The sequence below is a fragment of the Gobius niger genome, assembly GCF_951799975.1.
Source record: "Gobius niger genome assembly, chromosome: 8".
NCBI lineage: Eukaryota > Metazoa > Chordata > Actinopteri > Gobiiformes > Gobiidae > Gobius > Gobius niger.
This window is the reverse complement of record NC_136859.1, coordinates 20,968,092-20,981,208: the sequence shown is the minus strand read 5'-3', so window position 1 is coordinate 20,981,208 and position 13,117 is coordinate 20,968,092. Positions and strand designations below refer to the sequence as shown.

The following is a 13,117-nucleotide window of genomic DNA, read 5'->3' as shown; positions in this document are numbered from 1 at the left end:
AGAAAGGCAGCATAAGAGGGAGGAAAAAAAGAGAGATGAGACAGAATAATTACCCCACCAGCTGCTTTGGAAATGGTCATTACCAAACATCAGTATTATTTGCCCATTTTCACTTGTGCGTCTGAGGTTAAGTGGGGCTGTGTGGAGCCAGGGGTCAGGAACAACAGCCCCAGAGCAGGCGCTGACATCGCTGTCACCCGTCCAGGCGCATATCGTCACAACCCGCCGCAGCCCTTTGAGTCAAGGGCTATAAAGTGACCTTTTTTGAGTGTCTTTCCCCTCTCTCTGAAATCTGTGTACGAGTCCGCGCGTCCGCCTCTGTTTTGCATCCAGCTCTGTCTTGTCTTTCACTGGTTCCTCTGTGAGAAGGTCTGGCAGACTGGAGTACAGGGGGAGTGTATCCAGGGGCCAGCGGTGGAGATGCCAGACACACTCGCTGTCACCTACACCGCGGCGGAGTCTTCCTCCAGTCACTGTGTCTGAAACCCCCGGTCCCTGTTTGCTTCACCCACACCGCTTGTTTGTGACTGAGGCCCTGCCCGGGTGCGTGTCCGCCTAATGCTGTGCCTTCAGGCCTAGTATCCGTCAGCTCCGGAGGTCACAGAGAAACATTTCGACATGCTTTGCTATTAACACAAAGAAGAGATTTCCGTTGAGTGATTGAATTCTTACATTGATGTTTTTGACAACTGGGCCTAAGCTAAATGTTTGCTTTTGCCCAATTAGCGTCTGCTTTTCCGAATGCATTTAGGCTTCACATCCCTTAACAATTAATTTCCCTTTTTTTTCCCCTTTTCTTCTTCTTCTTCTTCTAGTGCCTCATTATACTTTCAGAACTCTCATTAGCTGTATTAGTCAGAAGTTGGTTGGGTTTGCCATACTTTCTTTTGGTTGTTAAGTTGGCCCTAAAGTTAACCATAAAACTTAGGCCATTAGCATATTTAGCTTTGTTTACAGGAAGTAGCACAATTAGATGTTTCTTTGGATGTGTTTTTGAGTTCAAGTTAAGTTTGGTTAACTCATGAATATAATACGACTATAATGTAACAAACTTTTAAACTTTTTGTGATTTCTTGTCTGAATAGCCCAAATGAGCTAAATAAAAGCAGTATTTTGTTCAAAGGCCTGTTGACTCCTGGCCTGTTACCGCAGCAGTGTGTGTGGTCTTGTGTGCCACAGTCCATGCCTCACTTTCTCCTCTGGACCAAACAGCCGCGTGGCAGAAGTGGTACACGTGCACACACCTGACATGTGACATGCGGGCAGCGGAGCGGGCACATCACAGCCAGAGCGTTTTAATTGCCTGTAATTTATGCAGTGAGTGTGTGTGCTGCCTGTGTCTGGCTGTCAGACTCTGAAATGATGCTGTGTGACAGCTGCAGCCCAGCCCCCGGAGCGAGCCGCTCATAATGACACATTAGACATACTAATGATGCCGGCACTAGTCCACTACTGATGCTCCGCTCCCTCCAACTCTCCAGCCAGCCTCCTGCCACTGCCCGCTCGTTCAACCACTTCGCCCTTTATGTCTTCATTCTGCCTTGCACAGATGCATTGGTGGACACAGAAAAGTTTAGTTGAATAAAAAGGCCGGCGTCTCTCTTTCCTATTTCAACCTCTTTACTGATTTTGTAATGCTAGAATATTTTCAAGTAAAATGCTCCGACCTTTTTGTCTGAAAATGTCTATTCTCATTTTGTTCATTGTTTTCTGTGTTGTGTGTTTGTGCTCAGGCATGCTGAGATCTCTAATGCGACAAGGACAGTACTTTTGTCACGAGTGCGGAAAGAGCTTCAATCAGCCGAGCCACCTGCGCACACACATGAGGTCCCACACAGGTAAACAACCCCCAATAAACACCCTACCCGCTCAAAACCAGGGCGACACATTTCCCAAGTTTCACCACTTAACTTGTTATGAATGTTTTCCCCCCCGACAGTTCTTAAACAGCCACTCTTCACATGCCACCTGTGAACACGTAGAGTCTCCCCTGCAGCCATTAATCCACCCAGAAACATGCACATGAGATACCGAGAAAATATGCATGGGAGGATTCACATTTGCCACAATATTTCATCATCATACCCTCTATATGTCTGCTTATTCCCAGCCTTTTCCTAAATAAATCAAAACCCATCTTTTTGTTCACTTGAGTGTGACAGCCAGTCTGGGAGTCCTTCCCCGCCCTGGGCTGGGCAGCTGTCTCTATTTTTTAAACTGAAACATGATTTGCTCCGGATACTGACCTGTGACAAATTGTATACATTATTAATCACATGTCAATTAGAGAGATGGAATTGTGCATTCTAATGAAGCAGAACTGCATTTGTCTGTGCCAACCTCACAAGCCATTTGCATGTGTCCCAGTGCCATTCACCAAACAGCTTTATTTAGACGTCTCCCTTGACTTCAGACGTGGGTGGAGTACACAAAATTGTACCACTGATTTCAAAAATAATACTTTTGTATACGTAACGTAAAAGTACAGCAATCAACAGGACAATTACTCTGAGCAAAACCACTATCATTTATTTGTAATTTTCTGAATTGCTGTCTCAGAACCAACCAGGCAAAACACTTTTTAATACTGGTATCTTTCAACAGTTGTTAACCTCTTAACCCCCGCCTTGACTGAGCGTATTTCCTCCAGCTTTACCCAAATCTAAAAGCTTCTCGACCGGAACCTCTCATTTGAAAGCTAAGGCCTACAAAACTGATCTAAACTGATCTTTTTTCTTGTGTCCTTGCCGCTTTTTTGTCTGGGTTTTTTCCGTTTTTTTGTTGCATCTTCGCGGCATTTGTCACTTTTTTGTCACTTTGTCGTCACATTTTTATTGCATTTTTGTCACTTTTTCGGTGCATTTTTGGCACTTTTTCGTTGCATTTTTGTCACTTTTTGTCACATTTTTGTCACATTTTTGTCACTTTTTCATAATTTTTTCGTCGTATTTTCATCGCACTTTGTTGTCACATTTTTGTTGCATTTTTGTCACTTTTTCATCACATTTTTGTCACATTTTTGTCACTTTCTCATCATTTTTTCGTTGCATTTTTGTCACTTTCTCGTCACATTTTTGTCACTTTTTCGTTGCATTATACGTCACATTTTTGTCGCATTTCCGTCACATTTTTGTCACTTTTCTCATCACATTTACATCAAATTTTCGTCGCATTTTAATAACTTTTTCATCACTTAATCGTGGCATTTTCGTCCCTTTTTTTTTGCACTTTTGTGGCTTGTTTGTCACGTTTCCGTCACTTATTTGCCATTTTCTGTTGTGTTATCATCCTCATTTACATATCATTTTCGCCACTAATCAGAGACCTTTTTCAAGAAGCTTTTAGATTTGGGTAAAGCCAAACTGCAGAAAATGTGCTCGGTCCAGGCGGGGGTTAAAAGGTAGAAGTTAAAAAAGAAAGTCGGTTTGAATGAAAGTCATCCAACTAATATTTACCCAAAAAAATCATGAAAAATTAAATGTAACTAATTGCCGCTCACCTAAGCTTGACTTGACAGCCCCCCGTCCCTGCTCTCCTCTCCCTTTGGTCATCCTCCTTCCTTTCCTCCGAGTCCTGTCTTCCCTCTTACTGTCATGTCCATCACCCGGGCTGGCAGTGATCACACTCGACACTGGGATAAGTAGCTTCTTTATAGAGAGTGTGAATGATATGTGGCACTGCCCGTGATTCTAAGTGACAGAGGCCAAATGGTAAGTGATGCGGGGATAAGCTACACCCCACCCACCCCCCTGCCCGCCCTCCACACCACCACCACCACCACCACCACCACTACCCCTTCAGGATGATAGTAAACACGCATACACAGTCCACCCCCCTGTACACTAAATCTGTAATTACTGTTGTCACCAGCACTTGTCTTTGGCGTGGACACGTGCGAGCGGAAAAGGCCGCGCACCCCGAGGCCCCCCATTAACATGCGTCATATTAAATCATTGACTTGCCTCCACTAGGTTGCATCACCATCATCGCCATCCTCATCTTCATCACTGCCAGCCTAATCCCCCCCCTCCCCACCCCACCTCCCAACTCTCAATTTAGCAACAAAGGGGAGGGGCGGGGGGGGGCGCTGGTTGCTGGTGGCTGCTTTGCTGGTGTTGGTTGTGGGGGAGAAGTACTGTAGGTTGCGTTCACGACATTACAAGTTATTGCAGATGTGGTGACGGACTGGGAAGGCTTCTACAATGTAATTTAAAATGCAGATGTTTAGACCAATTGTATGGCAGGGTCCATCCACATGCTCAGGAACTATGAATAAACCATGAAGTTATAAATGCCCCCTCCATCCGAGACAATCAAGATTTAGAATGCCGTGAACGCAACCTATTGAATGAAAAACAATCATAAATGCTTGTCTTGTTGTGCTAGAGCTTTTAACCAAATTCCCTCCCTTCCCTTCCTCCTCCTCCTCACCCCCATTCCCCCCCCCCCACCCGCCCTCCTTCACAGTTGGGTTTGATTTTAACGGACTCCACAGAGGCACTGACGCCACTCACGCCACCGCTTCTGAAGCTCCCAAACAAGTATGTGCACTATACGGCTTTTAATCATCGGGCACCCTCATGGCTTCTCCTCTTTTGTGCATGATTTTTTTTCTTTTCTTTTTCTGATGATGATTGTCTCACCTTGGCATGCCTCCGTCTCCACACGCAACACTCCCTTCTTTCACCTGTTTACTTTTTTTTTTCCGCGTGCCGCGCTCCACACCTGGCACTAACACCTGGCGCTCTCACATGCGGATCGTTTTGCCCGATCAAACAGAACGGTGACGTTTAAAGGCTTTGAAAACTCCAACCTGGCGCCTCCGGTTTAAACACTACACTGTACATTTTTAGTTGCATCAAACAAATGTAATCCATGTGTTTCAAGTGATTGAAAACGGGGACGGTTCCCATAAAAACGAACAACTCAAAGATAAATATCCCGTCTTGTGGAAGTCCTTGAAATGGAAAATGCCATGTGATTGAAACCCATTAATAGTTTTAAGTGTTTACTATGAAGTGTGTGCTCAAATGTTAATGCTCCTGGATTTGGCTTTGTACCTTTTTTCAGACCAGTACTTAAATACTACATGGTTTACAATATCATTTCTTTTCTTTTTTTCCTGCGGTACTTATACAACATTATCCATTATCTAGAACAGGGGTGTCCAAACTACGGCCCGCGGCCCACTTTTTAAAACGTTTTTTTTATTGAATATATATAAAATAAATGAAAATCCATTAATAGAAAGCTGTGATGAAGGCTGTTTTTTCTTTACTCTAAGCTTATTCAATTAAAAAAACATAGCTAACATTTTATTGAATTTACTAACTTTAATACAATAGAGGGGAAGTTATATATCTGACCTCTACTGAGTGCGGCCCAATTGTTTGTATATTTTTCTGTATGTGGCCCTGAAAAACGTTTGGACACCCTTGATCAAGAATAAGAATAAGAATGCTACTCTATAAAATGCTTTTCCTTCACGCATTTATTTATATTTTTCACCTGGGACGAGCAACTCTCAGTTAAACATAAATTGTGAATCTAATTGCGATCTCAATCGCATCGCAATTCAATATTTTTCCCTAATTCTGAGCTGCTGCTGCACCCTATGCTCAAGTTTAGGATCGATGGCGACCGCTAACGCTACTGCAAGCATTTATTAATAGTTAATTATTACCGTTGTGAATTGAATACAGTATATAACATTACAAAATATGTTAAAAATAAAATATGATCTGGACAAGTATAAAAACGCAGCCGCTGTAATTCCACACTGTCACCAATTGTTATTTCCAAGTGTGTCAAACAGAAGAAATGAGGCATGGAGGTAAATTTGCGTTGCTTTGACACTGGTCTAGAGTTAGCTCCCGGGCGCTGCTCCTCCGTCTTAATTAATCACACACATGCATGGACGTAGATTTACCTCACACTATGACTGATGGGACGAGGCGCCGCACACAAGTCCAATTAGATGTAGTGTTGATGCTGCTTTACGGCGACAATAACCTTTAGTATAATGTAGTGCTGTGCTGCCGTCAGCCATGTTTCCTCCAGGACACTGTCTTCTTCTTCTATAAGTTTCCTCTCACGTAGCAAACCTCACACAATCTTTCCAACTATTTTAGATTTTTGTATGATTAATTATACCTTTTTTGTTTTTTATCTCTCTCCTCCTCACACACACACCCCCAGTTCCCTTTCCCCTATGTTTTGTTTCTGATGATGTATGATAACAGCTATATTTCCCTGTTCCTTCTACAGGGAGCAGGGTGCGGGAGGGGCATGGGGAGTCATTTGTTTTCCCGCTTTGATATTCTTCCATTTATCAAAATGATAATTAGGTGCAATTAAATGGCAATCTCATTTGTTTTGTTCAGGTGTGTGTTGCTTATATTTTATTATTCTTCCCTTTTTTTGCGGCAGAGGTGTCTATGCCATTGTAGGTCAGTCTAATTAAAGGAGGGACTGCAGAGAGTACCGGGTGGTTTATGTGGGGGTGCTGCGGGTGATTGAGAAAAATACGCACAGTAAAAAGTAGGACTGTTGTTGCGACAGGGTTGCGCGGTGCATTTGTCCAGATGGCAGTAACAGAGAAGAGCTGCTAGTCCATCTGGGTCAGAGTGTAGACGCCCAGAAAATGTCTTGAGTGAAATTAGGTGTGTGAAATGAACAGTGATAGGTGCGTTTTGACCTGCATAATGTTTTCCTACTTGTTCTTGAACACAGTCATGTGTCTTAGGCTAATGTTTGTGACTTTCATTCCATCCCATTTTTTCTCTCTTTTACGTTACTGTTGTGTTTTTCTAACATGGTGCATCCATGGACTTCTAATCTCTGAGTGACTTTTGATGTTTCTTATCAATAACTTAAATCACTTTTTTATTCATGCAGTCCTTATATTTGGAGAGTTTAGTCGTGCTAAGCTAGTGCTAGGCTAGTGCTAGGCTAGCGCATGTCTATGGTAACTAGTAGCCTGCATTAAAAACAGTCTGACCCAAGCACAGTGCACCTGAGGCAAATCACTTATAACACTAATCACTATTTTTAATATAACCATTTTGCATTTAAAATAACTTATATTTGAGCAGCATCAGCTTCCTGGTTGTAAGCTACGCAGCGGCGGAGTGATCTGCAAGGTTACTGGATCTATAGTAGTTTGTTTACTTGCTGCCAGCATTACTACACTTGAAATTCACAAAGGAGCTTTCTACAAATCAGATATGGCAACGTTTGGAGGACTACCCCATGATTTTGAAGAGGTTTTTAATGCAGGCTACTACTTACCATAGACATGTGCTAGCCTAGCACTAGCCTAGCACCACTAAACTCTTCAAATATAAGGACTGCATGAATAAAAAGAATATATCTCTTCAGAAATCAACACTCTGAATAAATAGGAAATGAGGCCCTATGTCAATAATCTTGAAATATCCCTTTAAAATACATTTGAATTTTTATTGTTTTGACTCCGTCTGGGACATACATATATATAATATAATATATCACAGTCACATGACAGACTTGATCTGGTCTTCTAGTTTATTCATCTCATCTTAAACAGCACAGAGGTCACGTGCCTTTCTTTAAAAACTTGATTGTGACATTTCTTTTCCGTGCGCTTTAGGGGAGAGGCCATTCAGCTGCCACCTCTGCCCATACCGAGCATCTCAGAAAGGGAACCTAAAGACACACGTCCAGAGTGTCCATCACGTGCCCTTTGACAATAGCCAGTATCCAGAAACCAAGGCGCTACTCTTGGACCAAGAGGAACGAGGAGGAGGTCTGGCTTCGAAACCTGTCCTGGAACCTCCGCAGCAATGAAAGATAGAGGACGACTTGAGTACTGGCAATTTGGAAGACCACGAAAATACTACATCCACAATGATCCTCAACGGTAGATCATGGGGAAATGCTATCTCTAGGATTGTTCTGATTATAATGACAAATAGTTTATGAATGAATCCCTTGTCTTAAACCTGACCTAATGTTTGAGTAATGGAGCGCCTAGGGGTTGTTTACGCCACCTTTACAGATAAAAGCATTCATTTTTTCAAAGTGGATACCTCCCATCGCCATTTTGGAGGCGCAACTGAACTCTTGGTGTCTGTAAAGGGGATATTTTTTTTGCAGTCTGTGGCATTGCTTTGCGGCCCTCTTTTTATTTTTAGCTTTCGTGTGTCAGAGCTTGCGTATCGCTCAGGATCAATCAATCGACCCACGCTTGAAAGAGTGAAAGAAGATGCCCCTTATGGTTCATCTGTGAGACTTTTGTATCCTGCGTTTTCTTCTCTCCCACTCCAGTGTGTCGGGAGTGCAGTGACCACTTGGAAGCTGCGATGATTAGAGGAAGAGGTTGGATAAAAGAGAGAGGGAAAGAAGTGCGCACTAATGGGGGCGTCCTCTTTAGCGCTCATTAAAAAGACTGTACGTTTTTAATAGCCAATATAAATGAACGTTGTATTTTTATGGTCCTTCAATTATTGGTCGTTTAGGAGGAAGAGGAGGACTGAATGGAGGTAGTTTGGCTTCGTAACTCCTTCATATATTATGACCCCGTGTTGCCAGTTTGCCTGACTGAAACCTCCACCTTTTGTTTCCGCAAAAGATTTCACGGTACGGATGTTATTATCGGTCCAATTATAGTATTTTCATTCAAACTGCTGCAACGCTGAGGTGATGTGGTACCAGGACCAATGTGAAATCAGCGTGACTGGTTATATCTTAACATTCGAAAAGTCCTGTAATAACACTGTTATTAATCGCTATTCCTTTTGTTTGGTTAATACATAAATGGAATCCATGTTTGCCAGATGTAGAGTTGAAAGGTCACAGAAATGTCATGAGGTGAGGCTCTGAATGCTTTGTTGAAGAAGTGATAGTAATGTAGAGCCATCACAGCCTTAACTCAATGTGTGTGCAGATTTTTTATTTTAACCCCTTTGCATATGAGGTCGACTAACTTCTGTGTAGTGTCTATCTACAGTAGATGCTTTAGATACTAGCCTACCTCTTTCCCATTTTGTCTTTTTCATATTACTTTGTGCAGCAGTTACGTGTAACCTGTAATTCGTTTTGCCTCCTTTCTTTGCCAATGTCAAAAAAAAAAGAAAAAAAAAGCCATCTTCAATTACAAAGAAGACAATGTGGTCAAAGACAGACAAAGCGCTATCTTAAAAACTCATAACACGCTATACCCGTGGGTCGTTCAGTTATGCATACAGTATGGTGTGCTTGCCTATGAACATACACAAGTGTGTATATTAAAGGTATGGGTACTACTAGTAGTGAGAATACTTGAAAATACTCTTAGCCTTTGAGGTAGTGTAGTACTGAGACCAGTGTTGTACAGAATTCCCTTTAAGATGAACTCCTCAGTTATGAATTTGTACTCCGAAGTGTGACTTAAAAATGCTATGATCCAGGAGCAACTGTATGTAATATAGATATGTACATGTGAAATCCACTGTTACCAAACCCTTTACACAGCCGTAGAAAAACCAAAAGGGATTACTAGTGCACTTAGACTAGCTTTAACTCCTCCCCTCTCCAGCTTAATAAGATTTCTTTAGGAATGTCTCCTTTTGGGAAAACAGTGCCGCTTATTATACGCATAGTTAAGCCCACATTTTTCACACACTGGCTGAAATTTTTGTTCAAATGCTTTCCCACTCAATCAAATAGGCTCACAATACAATGCGATACCATCCAAACATTAACTTTTTTTTTATTCAACTAAATCAGACCTCTCAAGTTTTTTTTCATAGATCTCCATATTCTTGATATTGTAAGGATTTTATTTTTAGAATTATTATTATTACTCCAGTTCGATTCAACTGTGACAATCGTTAATGTCACGTTGAAGTTTGAGTTGAAGGGCTGCTCAGAAATTCATGTTCTGTCATATTTATATTGCAATTTATTTGAGTAGGCTTATCGGTAATATCTCTGTAACTACTGTCAAGTTTATCTGCAGCGCCCAACTTGAAAAGGCTTCCTTTCCATGTGAAGGGTGGAAGAAAACGTATCATTTCAAGTTAATATCTTCAGCGATGAATTTTAAAGGTGAACAGTAAGCTGTATTCTTACCGTGAGCACCAAGTGTTAACATTGCTCAGACAGATTTTCAGCTGACAACATTCACAAAAAAAAGAAGAAAAAAAAAAGCTCTTAATGTCTTGAACTAATCACATAGGCCCCTCCATCTTACAATCAAAGAATTCCAATCAATCCAGGACCTTTTGCCAGTCGTACCACTGGACTGAGGTATGAAAAAGTTGGGCCTAACTGTAAATATGATTTCAGATTAAACTGTTTATTTGTTAGAGTAGAGATTATTAATAACAAATCGAGGGAGGGTTCGATGATGCTAGATGCAGTTTTTCATTTTTGCGCGTGTGCTGCTGAGCTGTAGTGTGTTGAGTGTAGGTAGTCGGGCTGCCCTCCCACAGGGGCGGCTGGCAGGTGTTTGCGTGTCTCTTGGGTTTTTTCCATGCCTTATTTTTAAGTTGTATTATCTGTGTCGGTAATGTTTTTTTTTGTTTGTTTCATTTTTGATTAATTTACTTAGAAAACATTATTATTCAAAATGTTGTTTTGGTTGGTATCTATATTTATTACTCTGCAAAAGGATAAGAGGACAGAGTTGGTTAAATTTTGATTATTTTTTATTTTTTCCTGGCTTTTTTTTATTTTTTCATTTGTGTTGTTTTTTCAAGCCAGCAAGCCGGTGTGAAAGCTCTACCTCGTCTGAGCCAGTTCTGTTACACTTTTTGTACTTCATTTCAAAAAGATGTAATGTCCACAATAAAGACACACAAAATGGCCACTCTTGGCTGCGCTTCTCTGTTGAGTCTGCAATGATGATGGATGAATGTGCGTTTAGTACATTTTAATATAGCCTCTTTCTTAGGTAAATTATTTTGATGTTTATATAGTCCGTGTTGATTTTGATTAGTAAATTACAGCTACTTTTAACACAGTTACAGTATAGACTTTTTTTCCCTTTCCCTTCCTGCTAACATTATAGGTGCTTTATGGAACTTTTTATGCAAAAAAGCAACAACAAAAACACCTTGATATATCTGTGACCCAAAGGCCGTATAGCTGGTCAGCATGGCGCCTTTACTTTGGATCACGGTGGCCTCTACGACGCTCCACAATCAGTGTCTGCCACCAGTGAAAACCTAATAGAAACTCTATAAACAATTGATTCGCACATCTCTGTATTGGAAAATAACGACGGTTACCTCTACGCTTATGTATTTTAGGCTTTTTAGGGGTGCTGGTAGGTTTTCTGGATGGAATGTATACGTAACCATGGAGATAGATCCATCAACCCACCAGAAACCCTAAAAAAACAATTGATCCCGTAGCATCCAAGACGCCACTGGGATGGAAAGTAAAGGTGCCATGTTACCCACCCATGCAGCCGCTGTGTTACTGAAAGGTCAAATACGCACTAATATTCACTTTTTTCCGCATAAAAAGTTACATAATGCGCCTTTAAAGGAACAGGCCACCGTTTTTGCATTCTGAGATATGTTCTTGCCTGAGCTTAGAGGAGTTAATGCGTACCTGTCTGGTCTTTTTGCGTGTGCTCAGTCATGCAAAAAGACCAAAGATGTTGTTGGCATTTACCCTCTCCTCCTCTCATCTGTGGGGCCAAACGGGCGTGAAGTTAGAAGCGACCAGGCTCTTCCATGTTTCCCCTATTTAAATATACGGCTCTGTGAGTAGTTACACAATCCAAGTATAGAAACACAAAACTAAACATGTCGATTTTCTAAGCGGATAAAATGAGGTGCTATACTTTAAGGCGTAATAACACCTTAGGAGCACTTTGACATCAGTACAGTAATATCTTCACTTAACAATATAGTACCCCTTTTAGGGAAGACGTGGAAGAGCTCGGTCGCTTCTAACTTCACCCCCCGTTTGGTCACATATAGGGGAGGAGGAGAGGCTAAATGCAAACAACACTAACAACATCTTTTTTGCGTGTCTGAGCGCGCGCACAAAGACCACAGTTACGCATCAACTCTTCGAAGCTCAGGTAAGAACATATCTCAGTATGGAAAAACGGTGGCCTGTTCCTTTAAGTAATGGGGAGTCCCAGAGTTTAGCCTACATGCCTATAAAAGACAGACTTGAGGTGTTTTGCGTCCTAATTGGTTAATTGGTGAACAAACGCATTTCATGTCCAGAAAGTAAAGGGTCCATGACTGATACAGTAAAAACAGATCAGACTCGCACCGTGCCGCTCGCTGTTCCCTCTCATAGCATGTGACCCGTTTGATGGATAGGACTTTGATGTTGTGCTTGCGCGCCCGTTGGCACCTTGATGTCCGTGTGTGGCCGAGCTGCTGCCGGTTTGAGCAGAGCTGCCAAGGCAACACAGTGATGAGAAACTTACCCTTCAACTGCGGGGGGACCACCTATAGGGATACGATCCGAGCGCGGGCTGCTGTATACTCTGCCAGTCTCTTTCATGTCCCGCGTCTACGTGCGCCATCTGTCTGTCTGTTTGAGTGACGGCTGAATGACAGGCTCCCTCCGAGAACATGGCACATAACGCTAATGCCAGGCAGGCCCGCGGGCGCAGGGAAGACTGCAGCTGCCCGTCACTCTCTCTGCAGCCTCATCAGTCACTCCCGAGGCGGACGTGACGGCCCTGAGCTCCCCCAAAACCTGTTCGCTGACACCGCTGCTTTCTGTCACACAGCACGCGCACGCCGTCTGAGTGACTGACTGACAGAGTGGCTGAGTGAGTGACTGAGGAGAAAAATACGCTCCACGTCAAACCGGTTCAAATTTGATGGATAGGTGAGTTGCACTTTGCCAATGTCTTGATACAGAACTGTTGCGTTATTGGGAAGACTGTCAGGAGTGCTAGCTCGAGGCTTTCCCCTTAGAATTATTGGCTATGTAGGCCTATATATATATTCATTTTAAAAACAACAACTTGTAGCTTTTAATCTGTATTTGGATTGTCTTTTAACTTACTCTAACTTGTATTCCTGTGAGCCACGGATGGAGCCAGAGCGTACGACCAGTCAACCCTTTAAAAGACTTTTTTTTTTTTTAAGACAAAAAATTTAATTGCTGGACTAAA

General features: G+C 42.2%; 1 protein-coding gene across 6 annotated transcripts in view; it reads left to right on the top strand.

Annotated features, from left to right (window-relative positions):
* The window catches only part of LOC306966371 (zinc finger protein 516-like), a 39,151-nt gene extending 30,355 nt beyond the window's left edge, over positions 1–8,796 (top strand). For 5 of the 6 annotated variants that reach the window (XM_079561113.1, XM_079561115.1, XM_079561112.1 and 2 more), the window contains 2 exons: positions 1,734–1,838; positions 7,631–8,796. In XM_079561113.1, the coding sequence (XP_079417239.1) occupies positions 1,734–1,838; positions 7,631–7,827 (302 nt within the window). In that variant the 3' untranslated portion in view covers positions 7,828–8,796. Of the gene's footprint in view, positions 1–1,733; positions 1,839–4,467; positions 4,542–7,630 lie in introns of all 6 variants that reach the window. The other variant, XM_079561117.1, reaches the window with a different exon arrangement.
* Positions 8,797–13,117: the final 4,321 nt, after the last annotated feature.